This window comes from Epinephelus moara, chromosome 1 (genome assembly GCF_006386435.1).
Source record: "Epinephelus moara isolate mb chromosome 1, YSFRI_EMoa_1.0, whole genome shotgun sequence".
NCBI classification, from domain to species: Eukaryota; Metazoa; Chordata; class Actinopteri; order Perciformes; family Serranidae; genus Epinephelus; species Epinephelus moara.
In genome coordinates, this window is record NC_065506.1 from 11,893,443 (window position 1) to 11,915,744 (window position 22,302).

The following is a 22,302-nucleotide window of genomic DNA, read 5'->3' on the forward strand; positions in this document are numbered from 1 at the left end:
TAATATCATCCACCCCCATTTTTATCTGAATAGACCGTTCGTTTTTCTGCACAGGATTGTGGGTAGACGTAGAATTCATGCTACCTTCAGGTACTACGTAAACCGTCGTAGAAAATCAAAATATCTTGGTTAACACTCGCTAGAGCTAATAATTAATCTGCTTCTTGCTCAAGAGAAAACAAATGAGAACAATAAACATCGTGCACCGACATTAATATTTTTTTTAATTTTGTATTTTGCTATCACTTAGAGAGTAACGTGGTTTTAAACTCCTCCTCCAGCCTGTTTTAATGGGTAGTAGTTTATCCGCCGTCTTTGGTAGTAGTCAGCGTCAGGATTTTTTTGTACAGACAGTGAATGTAACAAAAAAAGATGGCTGCGCCGTGTAGAAGGATGGCGAGTCGGTCTCTCTTACAGTTTCTGTCTTGTTTTAGCCGGACAGCGGTCGGGAACGCGGGGTTTCGTCAGTTTTCCAACACGTCTGTTTGTCGGGCGGCTTTACACTCACAATGTGTGACGGAAAGACCAGCTTCTCCGTGGACTTTGATGGCAGCCGTGTGTCTGCAGAGGCTTCCAGTCATTTCAGCGGAACCAAGCCCGATAGAGCAGCAGTTCAAAGACATGATGTACCAGGTGCGTTTGTTTGGCATTAAAGAGTGGTTCAGAAGGTTTGCTATCTATGCAACAAATGTGTACAACAAATTAAAGATTCAAAACTTAAAGGTCCCATGTGGTGGAAAGTCAGACTTCCATGTGTTTTTTTTTTGTTGCTATAAAGCATTTGTAGGTGCTCTATAAAGTCTGTGAAAGTATTAAAACATTCACTCTACAGAGAAATGCAGAAAGTCCGCATTCAGAAACTGTGCCTGCAAACGAGCTGTTAGGGTTTCCTTAAAGTTGTGATGTCACAACTACACCATGTAAAGGTAAAAACTGCCTCTACATTGCAGTTACAGTCATTCTCTGGCTGTAACGACAATGCAGAGACACCACAGATATGGAAGACCTGAACGCTGACCAACCAGAGCAGACAGGGATTTTTTGGGAAGGGGGCTTAACGAGACAGGTGCTGAAACAAAGCATTTTAGACAGAGGGTGAATACAGGTGTTTCAGCACAGACATTAGGAGGAAAATAAAGTGTTTTTGAACATTAAAGCATGTAAACATGTGCTAGTAAGAAGCCGAAATACAAGTATGAACCTGATAATGAGTATAATATGGGACCTTTAATTACCATAGCTATTAGGAATAGATTGCTCCAGGGATGACATTGTTCTGTAGGCAGATGCAGAAGTTAGTATAGCTCTGTTCCCTCATCAAAAAGCCTATGGGAGTTTTTCACTGGATTTTTAGTTATTGCAGAAAAGAAGCTCTGTAGCAAACACAAGTTTCTGATATTTATACATTTTGTTCAGCCAGATAATCTTCACAAATGAACACCACTTTTACAATATTTGAAGCCTAAATGCATTTGCCAGAAGTAAAAAACTAATGTTAGGCTATAGATGAACTACACTATGGTCGCATGACTTATGGCGTGATGACCCTCTGTAGTCCCATTTAGCCACTCGTTAGCAACCACCTTATTAAAGACACATAAAAGTTTCAAAATGAACAAGTGGGGTATTTACTGATGTATTTTATGTTGTAGAACAAAACGTGAAAATCTATCAAGTTGGTGTTAACCACAGACCTTAATTCAGGACTGTAACCAAAAACCAATTCAAAAAATCAATTGACTTCAAGATGAGGGACTTCTCTCCTGGGGCTCTTTATTTGCCTCAGTGTGCACATGATGACAGCTTAACCACCAATCACAGCATTAAAGCCGAAACACATAAATAGAAATCAAATCACATGGGCCCAACAAATGATGATCATCTGAATACTGAAGAGGCACTTATTTTGTTAACAATTATCCAAATAGCCTGTTCTTTATTGTTATCATTTGCGCAACAATTACAGAGAAGCAGTCGTTGTTGGCAATGAAAATCTAAGGCCTGAGGCTCCCTAAAACAATGCTCATTAAATATCTATAAAAAAGAATGTAGTATGCAAGTAAAAGCAAAATCTAAATGGACATAAAATTAGACATAAAATAGTACAAGTTTAAATGTAGGGTTAAATATAAACATAAATAATTGAATAAAGTAATATGAATTTGTGTAGACAGTACTGCAAATGAACAAATTAAATTTAAGCAGTCATTTAGCACATGTAATGAGAAGTAATAAATATACATACACAGTTATACAGTTTTTAAAACAGTAAGTAAGTATATAAAGAGAGAGTGACTGTATAATGGTAGATAGACAACTGATGAGCAGAGTTCACATGTTTCGTTTAAAGAAACAACTCATATTTTGAAATTACATGTGCAGAAATCAGTGTGGAGGATTCATATTTCTGCGATGTGAATCCAGTCTGTGCTCAGATTCCTCTCTTTCCATGAACGACTGAGAGATACTGCCATTCCCAGATCATAAAAATGTGAAACTGTGCAGTCCAGAAAAAAAGTTAAATTCAGATCGGACGGGCAGTAATTGATGATTATATGATTCCTTTTATTAGAATTATATCCTGGAATAAAATACTGCTATACTCCTGTTGGCTGAATGAGTAACAAAGAAGCCAACAGCATTAATCTGTTTTAAATTGAGATCTAAAACAAATTAGTTAACAGTCTGTTTGCATCACTGTGCAAGTAATATGTACAAGTAATTTAGGATTATCGCGATATAAATTCTGTCCAAATTGCTTTTTGCTTCTTCACATTACATGCAGCAGCAGACACTGATCTTTCACACGTTGTGACACCTACAGCTGTAGTATAATGTTTATCTGCAGAGGGTTAAGAGGAAGATGACTGTCACATTGTTCCACTGCAATCAGATGACACCCAGCAACTATTTCCAAATGGGGTCAGTAAACAGCAGTCTGCAAAGGGTCCTGGAGGTTGAAATGGAAACCTGCTCTGACTTAATTTCAGATGGAGCTGGAGAAGAGCGTGCTGTCGGACCACGAGCTGCGGCTGCTGGAGGACGCTGACAGGTTGAGTCGTAAGCAGGCGGACGACTATGACTCAGATGAGGAGGACGTCAGGGACCAGGAGATCATATTGGCTCAGGACCTGGAAGACTCCTGGGAGCAGAAGCTGAGGAAGTTCCAGCCAGAGCCAAGGGTCAAAGGTCAGTATGGGAAATGGACAAAATGTTTGATCAGTGGGGTAATATGCACAATTTGAAAATGTACTGAAATATTACAAGTGTGCCTGATGAAGTAGATGATAGACTCCATGCTGCTTTTGTGTTGCTCCAGTCATTAATCAAGTGAAACAGAATGGAAAGGAAATTTAGATCATCTGAAGGCGTCGCACACATTGGGGTTTAAAGTAAATTACCAGGGAGGAAAGAGACTTGTATTAATCTCAGTGCAGGGTTCTAATGGTTTTTTGACATTCAGGAAATCTATTCGCTCCAGCACTCCCAATTTGCATTTTATTTCCCGTGACATTTCCAAAGTTTGTGTGAATTTTGCCCTACAGTCGCAGAGAGACGTAGCTGTTGTGAGGTAGCTGACGGTCCTGTCTCTTGTTTAGCTGATGTAGATAAGGACCTGACCTCACTGGAGCGCTGCCTGTCCGACACGCTGCTTCTTCTGGCCGAGCAGCAGGTCGGGAGTGAGAAGATGTGGTTGCTGCCTCAGACTCAGTGGCAGGAAGGAGAAACGCTGCGGCAGACGGCTGAGAGAGCCCTCGCTTCCCTGCCAGGTAACATAAACATGAGCTTTTAAAGGCTGACACAAAGAATGTTTAATTGAAGCTGCTGATATTCAGTCCACTATTTTATACCCTCAGTGTTAGTATTTAGTATTTTCAGGTGTTTTCCTTTAAATTCTGTTGGATCATGGGTCACTGAAATTCAACCTAAACCACTTTTCTGTTTGTTCCTTTAATATTTGATGCAGCTCATGGACACTTAGCTTTAACTAACACTGGTGGATATCAGAAATGTAAAGTCCCCATGTGCAGAGATTTTATGGACCAAGTTATTGGCCCACTAGGGGTGGGCGATATGGCCCTAAAATAATATAATGATATTTCAGGGCATTTTTGTCTGACTCTAGTCCAAGTCATGTGACTCGAGTCCACACCTCTGGGTTTTACTTTCATGTTTAAACTTGTTCTGATGCTTCCTGTGACCATGTCTTTAGAATATTAACAACAGGAGTCACTAAAGTAGAAGTTTTCAAATCCTAAACACAGGGGCTTTAATAAAGCTCAGTTTCACATCAATATATCAACAAACTGATCTTTCTAAATTCAGTTTACAGAAAAAGTCAGGGAGACCCAGATTAGGGGTGGGCGATATGGCCCTAAAATAATATCATGATATTTCAAGGTATTTTTTGCGATAACAATATTCTTGATGATATGAAAAATTAGTAAAAGTTTTTATTATTAATTTAAGAAAATGGAACTGCAACAAACTATTACTAGCTAACTATCGCACATTCATATAGTTTTTCGTCGAGCCAAGAGCTTCACGTTTACATTACCAAAGATTTATGACAAAATCAGTTAATGACACCGACTCACAGCGAGAGAGGAGAGGGAGAGACGCTGTGCTGCTGCCAGAGGAGCCACTGAATGAGTTCCCTCTGCAGGGAGGGTAACTTGTGGTAACTTACTAAAAGAGTCTGAGAAGTCTGGGACTGTTTATAAAACACTTAGGACGCCCAGGCATAACGACCCCATACCGTAGTTTATTCCACACTACTGAAGCTGCTTCTCTTCAGAACCACTCCAGAGTTGGTTATAATTTCGCTTTCAACCATGCTTGTTGTTGCCGTGGGTAACAGTATGACATCAATGTCAACAAGTTGAAATATCACAAGTATCACAATGTTAATTTTTCATATGATATTAAAAATGATACCAGTATTATTGTGAATGAGATGGTTTGGCACACCCCTAACCCAGACTGCAGCAAATGTATTCCCCAGTTTAAAGTATATTATTTAACCAATCAAGGAAATCTACATGACATAGTTCAACCACAGGTCATATAGTTATTAACGTTATCCCTATAAAGCACAGTAAACAGTCATCCATGCTTGTGTCCCAGAGGTAGTTTAGGTATGATATCCCGAGCAGGAACCATCTGCACTGCTCTGTCTCAATCTGTTTTACCCTAATATACAACTATTGTCATATTGCCAATATGCTTTCAATATAAACTGTTTGAATGCTGTTTCCTGTATTTATATATCATTGTCAGTGCATTATGATGACAGTGGTGCTGCACAAAGAAGCTATGTATTGCTATTATCGTGCAGTCATACTATTTAGAATCACTATTAGGAGAGTAAATGTTTTATTTTTATCTTAACTACAGGAGCACTAATATTTACTGTCTTACCTTGTATTTATGGTTAATTCTAGCATCTTTGAATGTTACTGTAAATAAATGGGTATTGAAGAGTGCAGAGGGCATGTGGAAATTGGTTTTAATGTATTTCGATTAACCTCAGAGCCATCACTTAGGCAGGCTATAGGGTACTATCCATATCCAAAACACAGCAGTTATAGGTTGTATTATTGTCAACACACTCCATTTGCTGCATTATTACTGTGTCCACATCCAAATCTCTTTAGCTGTAATGACCCAGTTTTATCCTGAGGATCATTAAAGTTTGATGTGATCATATCTAAAATAGCTGTGTGGTGCTTGCTGTACAATCATCCATATTAACCACAACAAGAGGATCAAACAGTCCTTAAAGGGACAGTTCACCCCAAAATCAAAACTGTGGATTTTTCCTCTTACCTGTGGTGCTGCCTAGATTGTTTTGGTGTGAGTTGCCGAGTGTTGGAGATAGCAACCGTAGAGATGTCTGCCTTCTCTTCAGTATAATGGAAAGAGATGGAAACTAGATAATCCACAGACCTTGTTGTGAGCAGTTTCAGGTAGGAACTGTTTTCTTTCTACTGAAGGAAACATGCATTTACTCATGGACGAGAGGCTTGTGCTCGTGACAGTGCGAGATATGAACATTAATGGCATCCTCCTCTGCTGTAACGTTAGCTCAGTGGTGCTGGGTGAGCTAGCAGTAGGTATAATTTGGTAGAAAGAAAATAGTTGTCTTGAGTAACCAGGTCATGATTTCTGAAAAGAGATATTGCTGTTGAGGTTTTTTTTTTAAATATTTTTTTTGCCACTTTGAGCACCACAAGCCGAGTACCATCTAGTTCCATTACACTGGAGAGAAGGCAGACATCTCTACTGCTGATATCTCCAACACTGAGCAACACGCTCCAAAACAATCTAGACTGATAAACAGCACCACAGGTAAGAGGAAAAATGTGTATTTTTGATTTTGGGGTGGACTATTCCTTTAAACCTCCAACCAACAATTAATTTATATACGCAGCATTTTATCAATCATATTCCAGTAATTAGTTCCAACTTGTCACCTCCAGTGATGTCAGCTGTCAATTAGGCTTCAGGATCAGCACCAGTAAGCAAAAAGGAAGTTTGGGTGTCAAGGCTGGCAACACATGGAATAAATGCTCGAGTGACCCTGTAATCATCCCTGGACAAGATATTTAACATTAACTGTAAAACAGACTTTTCCCTCAGTTTTTTCTCTCTGATTCAGAAGGAAATCAAGCCTTTAAGCTCTTAACCATTTAAATAAACTGCCAGTGACTGAGCATGTTAAACTGTTTCACAACACTGCTCATGAACTATTAATGTGCCAACTCCATCAATCACTCCCCATTAAGACTTTCCACTTGACATTAACGTGTGCCATTTGGTGGAGGGTTTTATTTAAAGTGCCTCACAGTAGCAGGAGTCAATCCATTTTTAATATAAGCGGACTCAGTGGGAGTTGCGTCTCTAACATGGCCGTGTTGGTGCCTTACTCTGCATGTTGAGCCAACTGCGAGCATGTGATTTAGACGACATGAGATTTGATTAAAACGTAATTGAGAAAAGTGTTTTGTTGTCACAGCGCAGAATGGGAAACAGTATTAGGGTAGTACCACACTTAATTATAACGCCGCATAAACTAAATACAGCTGCAGCATCTGCATAAAACTTCAGAACATCTGCACTTTCACTCACCTTTTGTCTCCAGCTGAATGAACTCACACCCTGTTCTCTTCCCACAGCAGCTGGTTTCAAGGCGACTTTCCTCGGAAATGCCCCCTGCGGAGTGTACAAGTACAAACTGCCCAAGGCTGTTCGGACGGTGAGCTCGGTCGGAAGAAAGGTGTTCTTCTTCAAAGCCATTTTGTCAGAAAGCAGTCCCCCCGCTGCCCCAAACGCTCCCATTCTATGGGTGAAGAAAAGTGAACTGCAGCGCTACCTGAAACCAGCGTACATGATGCAGGTGGAGCGCTTCTTCCTCAGCCTGTGATGAACACAGCGCCGGGACACTGACTTACAGAACAATATTTATGAGGCCCAGAGAGTTAACCATGTCACTTATCTGTTGTCTTGTATCATAGAATGTTCTTTCATTCATGTATGTGTTTAATTGAATGAATAAATTGTTTTTCCAGACAAATTGCATGCTTGGTGTGTTTTAAGTCAGCAAAACCATCTGATCTGACCTGCACCTTTTCGACCAAGTAATATTTACACCAGTATGTATAAAACTTCTACAATATCATCCCCAAATTAGTCTAAAACTTTGACTTATGAGTAAAGAAAATTTTCAAATATGCTAAAATTTATTGATCGCAAAGTCGAAGTGTGAGTCTTAAATAGTGAGTTGACTGCAATTGTCTACCCACAGTGCCCTCCCTAAAGCACTAAATCACCCAATGGCAAACCTCAAAAGATGATGAGCTGCATCATAGTGCCGCACGCACCTTGGCTGCAGCAAAAGATCCTTTTTTATTAGGAAGGTTCCCAACTGAGTGAAATGACCTAGAAGTATAAGATGATAAGATGATATGATAAGAGCTGGTCGAATTCTCTAAATGCTAAAGGAAAGGTACTTCTGTGCTCTCTCTCTTCTTTACAAAATAATGCATCCCACAATTCCTTGCGGCAGCAACATTCACACTGATGCACCATTCGGCGGTTCACAAAAACAATAAGCTGATCTTGCATAAATAAAAAAAAAAAATTTCATACAAACACACTAATTAGGATTGTGTTGATAAATATGGACGGACGTTTCTCAATGTGACAACCATTTAATTTAATTACCAATCACGATTTTGCAACAGCTGGTGTTGTTTTCACCTTGTGAGTTTGTGTCATCATACCAAAAAGTGGTCTTGTAACACCTACCATAGTGGGAACTACCACAGAAGCCATTTTCAGTATTTTGCCAGGAGACGCCCCTGGCACACATTAGTTTTAAGTCTCAGCTGCATCGCCGCTAGAGTGATCCCATCACAAGATGGTCTCTAGTTTTTGTGACTGGTAACCTATAGTCCTTTTTCAATTTCAATTTCAACCTTGGTACTGAAGTCAATTTTTTATAAAGCCAGCATGAAACAACACAGTCAGAATACAAGGGCGAAAATACCTAAATGTGCTTTCAGTAGTCCATCTTTGGAACACTGGAGTTTTACCTTGACAGACTCATGTCAGTAACATCTGCTGTCACATACTTATGGAGCCTAGTGTAAGTGCAGCTGGATTCTCTGTTGTTGTTTTTGTTGTCTTTTCCTAAGTCCTAACGAATTCTCCTTCACATCTCTTCTTGACCTCATGGCATTTTCCTTTAAGGTCACAGAAAAGTGTTAGGGGACCATAGGATGTAATTTTTTGACTCTGTGACTGCAGCCCCTGTCACTATCCTGCATGTGTTGCATATTTTAATGTATTGGAACATGTTGGAACAAACCTTACAGACGACATTTCCCCTGCACTTATGTAGACAATGTCAACCTGTGCTATTTGGAATATTAAAGATAAGTAAGCAAGTGAATTAAAGGATAACGGTAACATTTGATGTGAGAATCATCTGCGGAGGCCTTATGAAACATTTGTGTGTTAATCAAATTAATATTAAATTGTTTCTGATTTTCTAAAACAGAAACTTCGAAATAAGACATTTCCATAAAAATAATATCATTTGCAGTTTCTAGGCTTTTATAATTCACACTTTAGGTAATACAATTATCAAATGTTTTATTATTGAAACATAGTTAATGTGAACATTTAGAAGAATCACACTAAGGTGAACATTTGATTGTATTCATCAGTCAGAGAGTCAGTGCATATCAGGACGTTTCCCAGGAAATATGATTATTAGCTCAAACAAATCATGTGAACAGGTGCAGATGTCTTGCCCAAAGTGTTTCCCTCTTTTAGACCTGCTGCAGTTAATGAGTACACACGGAGCGCTGAAAACTGAAAACCAAATGTTGTTGCTGCTGATTGGAGTGCACACTTAATCTTGAACTGTGTGGGCCTAGCAGGCCTGCTGGAGGTGAACTGCAGAGGTCCAGCAGCAGGCAGATTCTCATGGTGCAACAGTAGATGGCAGTATTTGCACACCAGCCACAGACACAGCACTGTGAGAAGCTGTGTAATTACGCCTGTGTGGTGACCTCAGATGGGGACTGCAGAGAGAGCTTTTCTGATCAACTTGGCTTCCTCTTACTCATACTGAAAATATCCATCATAGCAGGCAAATGTTCCTCTGGAATAGTTACGATAATTCGTCTTAGGTAAAGAGCATTCTGATGTTCCCGACCCAGTCTCTGCAATCAGCCTGTTCTTTCTATTTGTGTCTGCTGGGACAAGGAGTTATTAATGTTGGCATTAGATTTTTCCATCTTTATTTTCGGGTTTTGTTGAAAGCCTGTGGCCTGAGCTGTTTGTGAAATTGGCTGAGTGCAATGCAGCTCCGCTCTGTCAGTTGAGATGTGAAGGTCAGGATGAGCTAATAAAGGCCATTTCTAACTGTTAGACAATTTGGTTGACACACAAAACCAGAGCTTACTGTTTTGCCGGCTGACAGTGGCCTCTAGCTGCCCTCCTGCTGCCCTCTTGCTGCCCTCCGTCCGGTTCTGGTACCTGATGTCCAATCAAGGTGTAATCACAGGTACAAAAAGAGCAGCAGTCACTGCTTTCATCTCTAAGGGGAGTCTGATGAAAGCGTCTTTACCCAGTTTGTAGTGAAAGGGCCTAAGAGGTTAGAGAAATTGGCTTGGGATCAAAAGGTTGCCAGTCTGAGTCCAGAAACCATCAGGGAGTTTTAAGTGACCAAATGTCTTTCTACCCTCCATGGAACACCAGTCAATGTGTTCTTGAGCCAGGCACTCTTACCATATGGGCTCTTGTTGAACTGCTTTGAATGGTTGTTGGGCAACTCATGGTCTGAAATAACGCCATAAATGCAAGAAAGACGAATGTTAAAGGGTCATTCCACCAATTCTACATGTCAAAGTCAATTCAATAGTCATGGGGAGTGCTACTTTGGCTGTGAAAACAGGTATAAATTGTCCTTTATATCTCTTGAGGAGGTTTGTCAAGTTTTAGCAACTCTGTGTCCTAGAAATTAGCCTAAGTATATATAAAACATCGTAGTGACAATGTTATCACTGTCTGGATTATGTTCAGAGATCTGTTTTTTTGTTAATGAAATGCTATATTTATGTATCACGTAGGACTTGCAGTGAGGTGGAAAGAATTTATGGTGGACTTACAATGACCTAGCCTGGCACTGTCAGATAATTCACATATGTGAATTGAATTGAATTGATTTGATCTGATTTGATTTGATTTGAATTGAATTGAATTGAATCGAATTGAATTGAATCGAATCGAATCGAATCGAATTGTCTTGACTCTCACTCTCGGTTCATTTTCGATTTGCAGTTGGAGTTATCAGTGGGCACAGACCAAAATACCTCTGGACACAATTGGATAAACTTTCAACCAGAGCAATGAAACGTGACAATCAAAGCAACATAACATATGACATTGCACTGAATGACACATGCAATTTGGGGTTGTGCATGGTTCGTTTTAAAGCAGGAAAAAATGGCTGCCTGGTCACAAACTTTCTCCAATTACAGCTAAACTGTTCTGAAAGATTTGAGAAGGTAACTGGGCAATGCAGTAACAAAATCCTGATTTATATTTGATCAGCATCGCCAAGTTTGACAGTATGATATCTGGGTTTCATGAGCCTGGTGCATTGCACAGGATGGAGCAGAGACTGATGATGCTGCTACGTCAATCATTGTATCAAACCAGCCCCATATTAGATAAATGGTTGTGACTGGGCTTCCCAGGATCCAGCCGGGGGAAATCTGTTTGAATAGGAGGAGGACTGGGAGCATCTATCTGAGCAAATGAAACATGAGCTTGCAGATTCATCTGACTCCCAAAGTGCAGGACTATGAAGCCAGAATCCTGGGTTTCGTTTTAGGCAACAAAACCAAGACAGGTAAAAGATTGTGATTTTGGATTAAATATTGATAAGAAAAGGTAATGATAAAAAAGTAATGCTGTTGTCTCTATGAGTGGAAAGTGTGTAGCGAGATTGCATATTTTGGCAAAAAACAACTGAAATACATTTTGGGTAAACATTTTGCGGATATGTTGAGCGTCAAGTCAGACGCCGAATACAGCCGATAGGTTCCAAGAATTACACTTTTGTGACATGCCAGATATGTTAATTAGCAACATTTTCTCATTACGTTTACCTCAGAAATGTTTTTGTTTTTTCAAATTAGGTATTTATGGATGGGATTTCTGAGAGACAGGGCTGATCTCAGAAAATGGTCCTAATAATGCCATCAGGGAGGCTCGCACTAAAACATGCTATCCAGTTGCATTATGGGACGTGTAGAGTAATCACTTAAATTTTGACCATTCTCTTTTAAAATCTGTCTCTTGTGAGTCCCCCCCAACTTTATAAAAGTGCAATACTAAATCCTGTGAGTACTCTTGAAAAGATTTAAAGAGGATGAGTTCTGTCCAAACCCTTTAGTGTGAGCTCTCACTAGCAGTCAAAGGCAGAGTGCAGATTTATAATATTGTGATTTCAAAAAGTTGGGGGACTTCATAGTGACACTGGCTGGTAAATGCCCACATCTTTCAACAATATATAAATATAAACTCAAGATATGATACGATACGATACGATACAAAGCGATATGATACGATACAATGTGATACAATACGATATACTATATACTGATATCAGCCTATACTGATGACATCACTTTGACATCACCAGGGTTACCTTAGAAAGCTCTAGCTAGTCAGCCAGTTAGTAAGATGGCTACTTTAGCTATGAGGGGGGAGACTCTCACAGCAGCAGTACACAAATGACACAGCACTGAACAATAATAGTGCAAATAATCAAATATCAAATACATGAGAGTTAAAAGTTTAAAAAAGGATGCCCTTTGAACATACAAGAGCTTTCACAGGCTGAGTAGCAATCCTCTTGTTGAGTGAACTGAAATTTGTGTAACATCAGAGGAAAAATATAATCAGATGTTTTTCTTATTTTCTAGGACAGTTGATTAATTTTTGACTGTCTCCAAGCAGAAATTAACAAGACAAATTTGTGCATGTGTTCTCTTGGTTTGATTTCCTGTTACTAAGATCAACAGATCATCCTGTGTCTTGTATCATACAGAGGAACAGATCTGCCAATGTGAAAACGCCTGGACAGGTCAAGACAGGCAGAGGGAGAAGATCATGGATTCACTTCAGTAAAGTATCTCACCTCCTCCTCCTGCTAGAGGCTGGCCCCACAGTCTACCTCTTCATCTAATTAGATAGCACATGATAGCACCGGGATAACAAATGTCAAAAGAAAGGTCTTGCAGTTTTTTGCCACTGTAAAGGGTAGAAGTGAGATGTAAATACCGGGAATGAGGCGCATGACTTGGAGGTGGCTGATGGCTGCTTTTCAAGCCCTGGCGCTGGAAACAGTTGCACATAGAGCAGAAGATGTTACCACTGCGCCATACTGTCACATTCACACTGGCCTCGTTCTCACTGGGGATTTCAAACTGATTTTGAAGCAGGCACTGAATTTTGTAACCTTATTCTTGTGATCCTTTGAAGTTCAATGCAATGAGTGAGGCACTGCCAGGCTGAGGGGCTCAGATCCATTAGGATGTCCTGTGCTAATAATAGTACATTCACTTATGGCACTGTCAGGCACTATCAGGGGTACAAGCCTCCACCAAATGCTAAATTGTATCTCCTCTTGCGTAGGTGCTTTTCTATCTACCTGTTTATGCCCATTTTCAAATTGCACTGAATGACAATCCCCCAAATTTGATAAAAATCTCAAAATGTAGCAAGACAGTGTCTACACTTTAGTAGGGTGGAAAAGTTGGAGGTGGATAAACACTCCAATCCTTTCATTAAAGAAATACGGCACAAAGTGCTTTACAATAAGGAAATGATATGCACGGAGTGCTTCACATGAATATAGAATAAAAGGTAAAGAGATGGAAACAGATTAAGCTGATTTATGATGACGTCGATGTTACCGTCATTGCAGAGGCCATTGGAAGCTGTCTTTGTTGTCTCGGGATGGCTTTTGACATAACTTTGTATGCACACTGGGCTTTTAGCAGAACTGTTCCAATAGCACATAGTCGTATCATGTTTAAAACTCTTTATTTCCAATGTCTAGTGTTGCCTCCCCATTGTTATGCATCCATTGGTTTCCTTTGTTTTGGGTTTAACTGGTGCTCTTTTTACTTAATTGTCATCTCACTGAGCTCTCTGATTCTGTAGCACCTGACCACAGACTGTATATAGAGATGGACAATGTCAATGTCAATGTCAATGTCAGCTTTATTTATATAGCACATCAAAATTAGCCAATGGCCAACTAAAGTGCTTTACAGTTAAAATAAGCAAAAACAACAACACACAAAAACATTTATACAGTGAAATATAACAAAGATAACATGACAGCTCCAGGCCATTTCAGGCTGTTTCCATGGATAGCAAAGGAATGACCCACCCTGCTCTTACTCTAAGTGGCTAGGACTTGGTACCTTCATTGAGTGGGTTGGTGGGTATCAGGCAAGAGAATTGAGGTTGGTTAGGGTTAGGGTAAGAATGTCACGGTAAGCAAATCAGGGGTAGGGTTAGACAGAGTGGGGCGGGTCATGCCTTCGTTATTCTACGAAACACAGGAAGTGTAGAGGGCTTTGAAGCCGATTTTTTGCAGTGGCCAAAAAGGATCAGATGGGTGTATATGTGGGACCTCGTTACTGTGGCTCCACCCCTGATCACTACCATGCAAATTCTGGCTCCAAGAGATGTCACCAGTGCAAGATGGCAGCGCCTGTGTCTGGGATATTTTGGCTCCGTTTTGTACAGTGGAGACACACTCTATGCACCTGACTGGAGAATTAGCACAACCCACTGCTTGTGTCTATGAACCATCTCCAAATTTGCGGTTAAGAGTCGTGGATGAAAAAGTGCATACATTTGCATTTTCTTTTGCCGATTTTCTGAAAATTAGGTTTATAAATGTGTGCTACATTTGGATGGAAACCACATTATTGACACTGTTGGTTGATGCAACATTGTGTTCATATATCATGACAATTATTTGTCTCAAGTATCTATGAGAATATACTGCACAGGTAAAATCTACACACTTTGGCAGCAGTTTTGCAGAGCAGTGAAAATGGGTTTAGAGCAAAAGAGCACACAGTCAAACTTCTCCACTCTGACCTGTCGTTGTCATCTGTGGTTATAAACAAAGCCTGGCTGCAGAAGACAGCAACCAGCAGGGCAGCTCTGTTTGGAGTCAACCTGACTTAGTGAGAATAAAGGACTGCCCCCCTTCCCCTCCCCTCCCCTTCATCAACTGTGTTTATACACTGAACTTTTTTCTTCTGAAAATTTTATGCAAATCTATGACTGGGAGGGATGTAAGCAGGCCAGTCGTCCACAGCAGCTTACAAAACCATTTGATAAAGAAGCTTATTAAGACTCTTTATGTAACACACAATAACACACAGAAACATGCAGGTAAAGGAGTGCCGTTCAGAGCAAGTCTACTGGATCCCGACCGAGCTGGACCACCTTAAGCTCCTTAACCAGCACCCTCCTTAGTTCCACTCTCCCAGCATGCAATGCTACCAGCACTGCACAATATTTCTTATCCTTAATCATTCAGTGACAGTCAGCTAAGCACGCACACTTTCAGCCCCATCCTGCTTCTCCTTTATACAGCTGCACAAACTGAAACAGAAGTCTGCCAGGAGAGTTTTGCCTTTTTGTTAACCACCATTCAAGTGCATTCACTCACCGGTGTTCCTACTACCTAAGCACCTAACAACAGATTAGGTTAGATCCAACTTTATTGTCATTGCACACCGTAAGTACCAGTACTTACATCTCACCAGAGAGTGCAAACGGTAGTAAAAGTGTACACAGAGATATATAAAGATAAACTCATGTACAGAAGTAAACAATACTAGCCCTGCACAGCCAGCTCACACCAGCTACCACACTGCAAACAATCCCTTTCTATAAACAAGCACAACAGTCTGTTATCTACAGCAATATGTGAAACAAAAAAATCTACCAGGGTAGAAAGAAAAGGGACTTAGTAGGATCTCTGTCATAAAATCAGGCCACTGCGAAACAATTGCCTTTGAACCAGTAAAAAAATATGAACAATTAGAAATTCAAATCAATTAGCGAATTGAGAAATACCACATTTTTGACTGAAAACAATTTACAAGTCTCATTTTTTTTGATAACATTAAAAAATAACAATCAAAGTTAGAAATCCAGAAAAATAACATCAAACTAAGCTATTATTGATAAAAAGTTTAACAGGCGTAGACTCAGCTTATCTGCATCATCAAGACTTTGTGTGTGTGTGTATGTGTGTGTGTGTGTGTGTGTGTGTGAGAGAGAGAGAGAAATCAGATTTACTTGACAGTTGCCTGGCAAAAAAACAGACCACCAACTGACCTCTACTTTGTTGCTAAGGAGCTATTCTTGAATTACAGTGTACTGAAAACAAAACCCCCAGAACCTTCTTCTTCTATCCCAGTAGTCAATTTTACAACCTCTGAAACACAGTCTTTTTACCATAAGAGCAGACTGTTAAACTGTGACAGTGTTAAAAGAAAATGCAACAAATGCACTAGGCCTGCTACCTGCTGCGTTGCTGAGGGCTTTCTAACAGCCAGCGTAGCAGAGTGGAGGGGGAGGAGGTGGGAGGAGGGGATGCATTTTGCAGCAGCGACCCGTCCCTCTTGCTAATGTCTGTCCTGTTGCAGAAATGTGATTTCTGTCCCTCCACTGGCTGGATAAACATCTTCATCTCTAATCATAAGCAGACAACCAAAGTAGAGAGTATTTTTCCTGGATGTAAAAGCTGTGGTGTCATTTGGGGGGCAGTATGGTGGAAATGGTTGAGAGGTGAGTCACAGGTTCCATCCTTGAAACAGGCCTCTGCAAAATTGGATGCATATTTGGGTGAGGCACTGAAACCCTACCTCCATCATTGAAAATTTTATCCCGACATGCATTAGAATAGTATAGAATATAAGATACGATTGTTTTGATGAAATAAAATACAATAAAAATCTGTATTTGTACATGTTGGTCACTTGACACGGGAAAAAACACTTTCGAAGGTATATACCGCAGTATATTGTAGACTTTGTGCATTATGTTTCTGAAGGGTAAATGTAAATATATGAATGCTAAATGAAAAATATGTTTCTATTCTGTAATTTGGGTGAACTGACACTTTAAAGTGAGACTATGTATTCACTGAAAGAAGTAATAATATGCTCTCCTCTTACAAATAGATAAATTCCAATGGAATAAAAAGCATGCTTGCTTAAACCAATGTGCTAATATTAGCAAATTTAAGTTTGGTGTTGTGTAACTTACATTACATTATAGCTACTCTCCTCTTGTGCTCCTTTTACACTATGTCACCGATAAAAATGATTTCTTTAAAAAGGTACAGTTTTTTTGCCATCAAGAGGCAGCAGAAACAAGCAGTAAACACATTATTTTATTGTTGCTGCATTAAAAAGTTGATTTTTAGCATGTAGTTGGGTTCACATCAAGCAGATATGATGCAACATTAACATCAATTTCAAGTCAAGTTTGTGTCCACCTGGCGAATGCCATGGCTGTATAAAGAGAACTGTAGCACTGTGGGGCGGGGCCCCGTTCATTCCTATGACAACTGCTCAGTATGCATTAAGCTAAATCTTTGCAGTACGTACGGCCAAACAGCTAACTTCCGGTTTAGCCCTCTGCTAACTTCAATGGGTCTAAAATTGATTTAATCATGCAGCTCTTGGAGGGTTTGGAAGTGTTACTGGACAAAATGAATCAAGTCCTGGTGCTGTTCCTGGGGGCTTCATGAATGTCTCCTTTTAGCTCTGGTTTGGTCTCCACCAGCTCCTAAAGGAAATATCTGGCTCTTCAGCTGCTAAATTCTCTAGAATGTTGACCAGCTAGCTACTAACCTTGTCTCTGTGTTGTCTGGTCCTGGAAAGGTAGCACACAGTCAGTTTTCAGAGATGTTTTTGCTAAAACAGTTACCTGCTAGAGCCAGAATTGATACTGATAAGACCACTGAGACTGAACTAACGCAGTGGCCTACGAATGCAGGCCGAAAAACTGAGTAAAGATGCTAAAACACTTGCTGGATCTTTGGGCAACTGCAGAGTCAGGTGATAATTATCTGTTGGTCCATGACATGCTGAACATGTAATCAAGTTGATCTATTGCTGATTTAAAAATATTGATTATTGCTACTTTAAAGCAACTGACGCAAGAGAACCCTGGGAAATGAGGGCAAATACAATAATTCTGTAGGCACCACTTGTGGCTACAGAGATTAAGCAAGCTAACCTTATGTAAGGAGGTAAAGAGGCAGAGGTCTCAGCACTCTAATGATCCAGGGCTCCGTAGAGGAAACATACACACACACTAATATCAGTGATAAATGGGACCATAGAGTGAAGATTTTTTTGAATGGATAAGCTTAATGTAAATGTGTGAATTTATGTGTGAATGTAATTTTATGAGAGATGATGTGTATGCGACAGAGTCAGTGTACTGTGATGCTGTATCTTTAGCTGAAGCAAGGCATTAAATCATCAAACTAAATGTTTCATATTTCACTTTTGGCTATTCCTGTTTTGTGTAAGTCCAGCCTGAGTGAATCTGCATGTATTAGGAAAGAGCGAGAGATTGTATGTGATGTTGTTGGGATGGAACAGTTGGAGATGGCAGACGCTCCTCCTGCTTCCTCCTGCCCTAGTCTCTACTCTGCAGGAGGAAGCTTTAGTCCTCCACACCTCCGTCTATCCTTCCTTCTCGCCTTCCTCCTTCCCATCCCTTCTTCCATCCCTCCATCTAAAGCTGTGCATCTCTCAGTCATTCTTATGATGAATATATCAAAGATTTGTTTCTTATGTTGTGTTTTTGTAAATTGTACGCATGTGATGTGATTTATCTATATATCTCTGTCAGGTGTAAGCCTGGAGGGGATCATTCGTTCGGTTGTGTGTAAGCATGCATGCCTGTGTGCGTGTGTGTATCTGTCTGCAGCTAATCTCACACAGTATGGGACCCATCAGCCTAATATTTGTTGTGCACATGTACGACTATGCTCAAGGAACTCTCGTGGTGCCGGTAATTCAGATTTAAAGAAAAATATCTACTGACTGCTGACAACTCCTCACTCCTCTTAACCAACTGGTAAGGGCCACAAATGATCAACAAAATCACATAACAAAAGGCAATTCAGGCAACCAGCAAGGCTAAAAACAAGCCTTACCTAGTGTGTTGCAGGCCACATTTTGGCCTTTGTCATGGCTCAAAAACTGACATCCACAGAAATGTTTTGGTTTCATCTTGAACTGGAGCATCTGCAGATTATATTTATACCAGATTTTTTTGATCCACTAAAGTTAGGTATGATACAAGATGAATAAAGCCTCGTTTTGTCATCTTTGCCACCATCTTGACTGTAAGGGAGCATTGGACAATTGAGTGACATTCAACTTTTCTTTGTTTTGGAGGGCAGAGGGAGGGGTTTTATTGGACATAGTCTCTGGGGTTTTTTCTCCGTACAGCCTGGACTGGTTACACGCCAATAATGTAACCTGCACTCCCCTCCATTCCACTACTGTCATGCATACACACTGGACACACAATCTGCCCTGCTCTCCCTGTCTTTTCCCCTTTTTAAAAATGTATTTCTTGCCCCTCTAATTTCTTCTCCCTTTCTCTCTAAAAACTCATCCAACCCTCTTCCCATTCATTCCTCTCTGCCTCACTCCCTCCAACACACACACACACACACACACACACACACACACACACACACAAGCAGATCCGTTCATACTGTGTCTGGCAGGCAGACCTCCGGCCTGCAGGGTGAGTCCTCCTCCCCTACTCCGACTGTCTGGATATGCCACCTCCTCCGTATCCTTCCCCTTTTCCCTGGGAGCTGTCAATCCAAAACAGTCTGTTGAGTGGGTTGTGTGGGGGGGGAGGGGGAGGATGGATAGATGACAAATGGGGTGTTGGGGTTGGAGGCGGGGTGAGGAAAAAGAGAGTGTGAATGGACAGCAGGAGGGTTAAGGTCACAGCCTACTGTACGGTAAGATGGCATCATGTCAGAGCGGACGACCCCTTCACTGACCTCGACTTCCTCCATCACTGTCAACCCCTCACAGCGCCCCTTCTCTTTTCCTTCTAGCTTGCAAGCCGTCCGACTGGCTGCTGGGGTTAGCGGTTCACTACCAACCACCAGGTGGACCGGAGCATCATCACACCTCCAGGTCAATGGTAGCATATGGAAGGAAGGCTGGAACAAGTTCAGTGGTTCAATACTGTGTAATAATGTATAAAGAGAGGAGACAGAGGTGTTTGATTTTCATCTGATCAAAGAGCTACAAATGTAGAACAACTGCCGACACAAAATCAAATGAAACCAAATCAGATGAGTGGCCTTTAGATGATTATAAATATAAAAAAAGAGAACCTTCACATGCAGCGTGTTCATTTATTGGTGTGGATAATTTGTTGGCAGCAGCCCGTGAAGGGGCGAGTCCCCTTCCAAAGACCTTTCTGATGACGATCAATGTTCCCCGAGGAATTTCTGAATGGCTCTGCTTTGGCAGCAGCTCCCCTTCGACATCCCCTGGGACTGGAGGGACAACAGCTGCTACAGCAGGACCAAACATCTGGCAGAAAGGTAGAAAAGTCAAAGTCTTGTCCGGAAGGTTGTTAGTAGAGACGGTGGCACTGAAGATCATGTAAGACGACGCTGTCATCGTTAACAGAGACTGCAAACAGCATGGCACACAACTCCCCAGACGGAGGAGTCATCTGTATCTTTCCTTCAAAGTGCTGCTGAACATTTCAGCAATGATAAAAGACACAGTGGTTTTGATAGGAAGGCCTGAGGGATTATGTTAGGCTGTGTTGCATACTGCATGCATGGTGGCAGTCGGTGTAGAAGACTCATTTTTTTAGAGCCTGTCTGTTGAACTACTGCTGCACTCCGGCTTCTTTCCTGTGAGGAATGAGTCAAGAACACTTAGTCTCCATTCATGCATTTTAATCTCTGGGGGTTGTTTACACCTTTGGGTCAGTGAGGTTAAATGAGGCTGTCAGAGTCACGAGAGAGAAGGTGTGATTTGTTATGTAAAAAACAATGATAGCATGAAAGAGGACTTTTATGATGCACGTGATAGTTGAGACCGTCACAGTCACCACCTCTAAGTTAACCTCTTGGTGATTTTCTGATCACAAGAATGAATACAAATTCAACCTGTCCCTGCGATATTTGTCTGAATCTGGGGTCACTATCCAAAGAGCCATTTCAGCCCTCCCCAAAAAAAAGCTGTAATCATATATGAGCCTTACAAAGAGGGTAACACAGCCTATTAAGTCTAAATTAGCCTAGCAGCATTACTAATAGGTCTAAATGAGCATTCAGTAATATGTTTTATTACAAGGTGGCTATTATGCAGTGGGCTGAGCGTAATTATGTGGTACTTTAAATTTGCAGTGTTGGTGACGAGCAAATAAATCTTTTTTTTTTTTTAATACATTTTTAAAAAATTCATTAATATTTCAAAACAACCAATAAATTACACAGTGACAAACAAAACATAATATTGCACATAAGAACAAACAATAGAAGATATGTCCAAGACTACCCACCCAAGATTCAGCAAAATTAAGAGGAAAAGGCGTCAGGCTGTATTTGTGTAACACAAATTTTAGCTGATGAAATGTTACAACATTTTTTTTGATTTGGTGTAGAGGCTATACAATTTTGTGAATGTAACAATCTCTTTAGGCCAACAACAATGATAAAAGAAAATTAAAATGGAAAAAAACCAAAACAAAACAAAACAAAAACCTGTTTGCTTTATCATTTAAATTTTTTTGTCAAAGCCAGTGACAAGTTGCCATTTTTATAATTGTCCAATGCAACATTTTTGTGTTCTAACTTTGCAATTTTCCCAAGAAGACAACACATAAACAGTATCAACAACCTAACCCTAACCACACTGTGAAAATACAGAAAAAAAGCAAACAGAAAAAAGCTGCAAGTGGTTCACAACATCAGAATGAAGTAAATAGAAATGGGGCCAAATATCAGAAAAGTGTCAGATGCCCAACAGTTTCATAGAGCAATGCATGTAACATCTTGTTTTGTATGACAAACATTCCAAAACAAACAAACAATAAATACATTTATTAATTAAATTAAAAATCAATTTATATCATGTTAAAGAAAGGAAAAGTGTTTTTATTTGCATTAGTTACTTTTGTTTTCTTCCTTAACTTGTGTTTGGTGTGCATTCAGCAATTTTCAGCCCCCAAGTCAGAAGAATGCTTGCCAGTTTTACCTATCACTGCACTTTAATGTCTTAAAAGAAATCCATATCAGAAACACTTTCAAAAACCAAAGTCAAATAAAAGTCAACTTCAGTCTTCACAAACAAACGCTCTGGTAACTAAAGTGGAAAGCCTTTGTTTCTTCTCAGGCAGCGCTCGCCCTCAGGCTACATGTATCACTTCAACCAAGCTTGTGCAATCGGCCAAATTTTAAGTTGCCACATCTAAATCTGTTCTAATCTAATACCTTTAACAAACCATTTTTGTGCAGCGTAATGATAATGTTACATGGCACTTAAAAGTTGCCTCAGAGACTAAATTAACTGAGCGAAAAGACAAGTTGAGATCCTGCGAGATTACAAAACTTCACTGGAACTCATTTTATGAATAAGATCTTTTTTCAGCTGCAATTTTTAAATT

The 22,302-nt window shown here is 40.2% G+C and overlaps 2 protein-coding genes across 3 annotated transcripts in view; one reads left to right on the top strand and one right to left on the bottom strand.

Annotated features, from left to right (window-relative positions):
• The window catches only part of LOC126393013 (uncharacterized), a 299,507-nt gene that overhangs the window by 14,592 nt on the left and 262,613 nt on the right, over positions 1-22,302 (bottom strand). The gene's annotated exons all lie outside the window — the stretch shown is intronic.
• Positions 332-7,576, top strand: mrpl46 (mitochondrial ribosomal protein L46). 2 transcript variants are annotated; one of them, XM_050048830.1, is made up of 4 exons: positions 332-633; positions 2,991-3,189; positions 3,600-3,770; positions 7,182-7,576. In XM_050048830.1, the coding sequence occupies exons 1-4, from the start codon at positions 373-375 to the stop codon at positions 7,424-7,426; spliced, it is 876 nt and encodes a 291-aa protein (XP_049904787.1). In that variant the 5' UTR covers positions 332-372; the 3' UTR covers positions 7,427-7,576. The 2 variants fall into 2 exon arrangements, with proteins under 2 accessions (XP_049904787.1, XP_049904779.1); XM_050048822.1 differs by having other exon boundaries at positions 333-633; positions 7,179-7,576.

Excerpts from the sequence above, each read along its gene's own strand:
- mrpl46 (XM_050048822.1), top strand. The coding sequence starts at position 373 with ATGGCTGCGCCGTGTAGAAGGATGGCGAGTCGGTCTCTCTTACAGTTT. Across the intron at positions 634-2,990 it reads TCAAAGACATGATGTACCAG|ATGGAGCTGGAGAAGAGCGT; the intron begins GTGCGTTTGTTT and ends ACTTAATTTCAG. Across the intron at positions 3,190-3,599 it reads GCCAGAGCCAAGGGTCAAAG|CTGATGTAGATAAGGACCTG; the intron begins GTCAGTATGGGA and ends TCTCTTGTTTAG.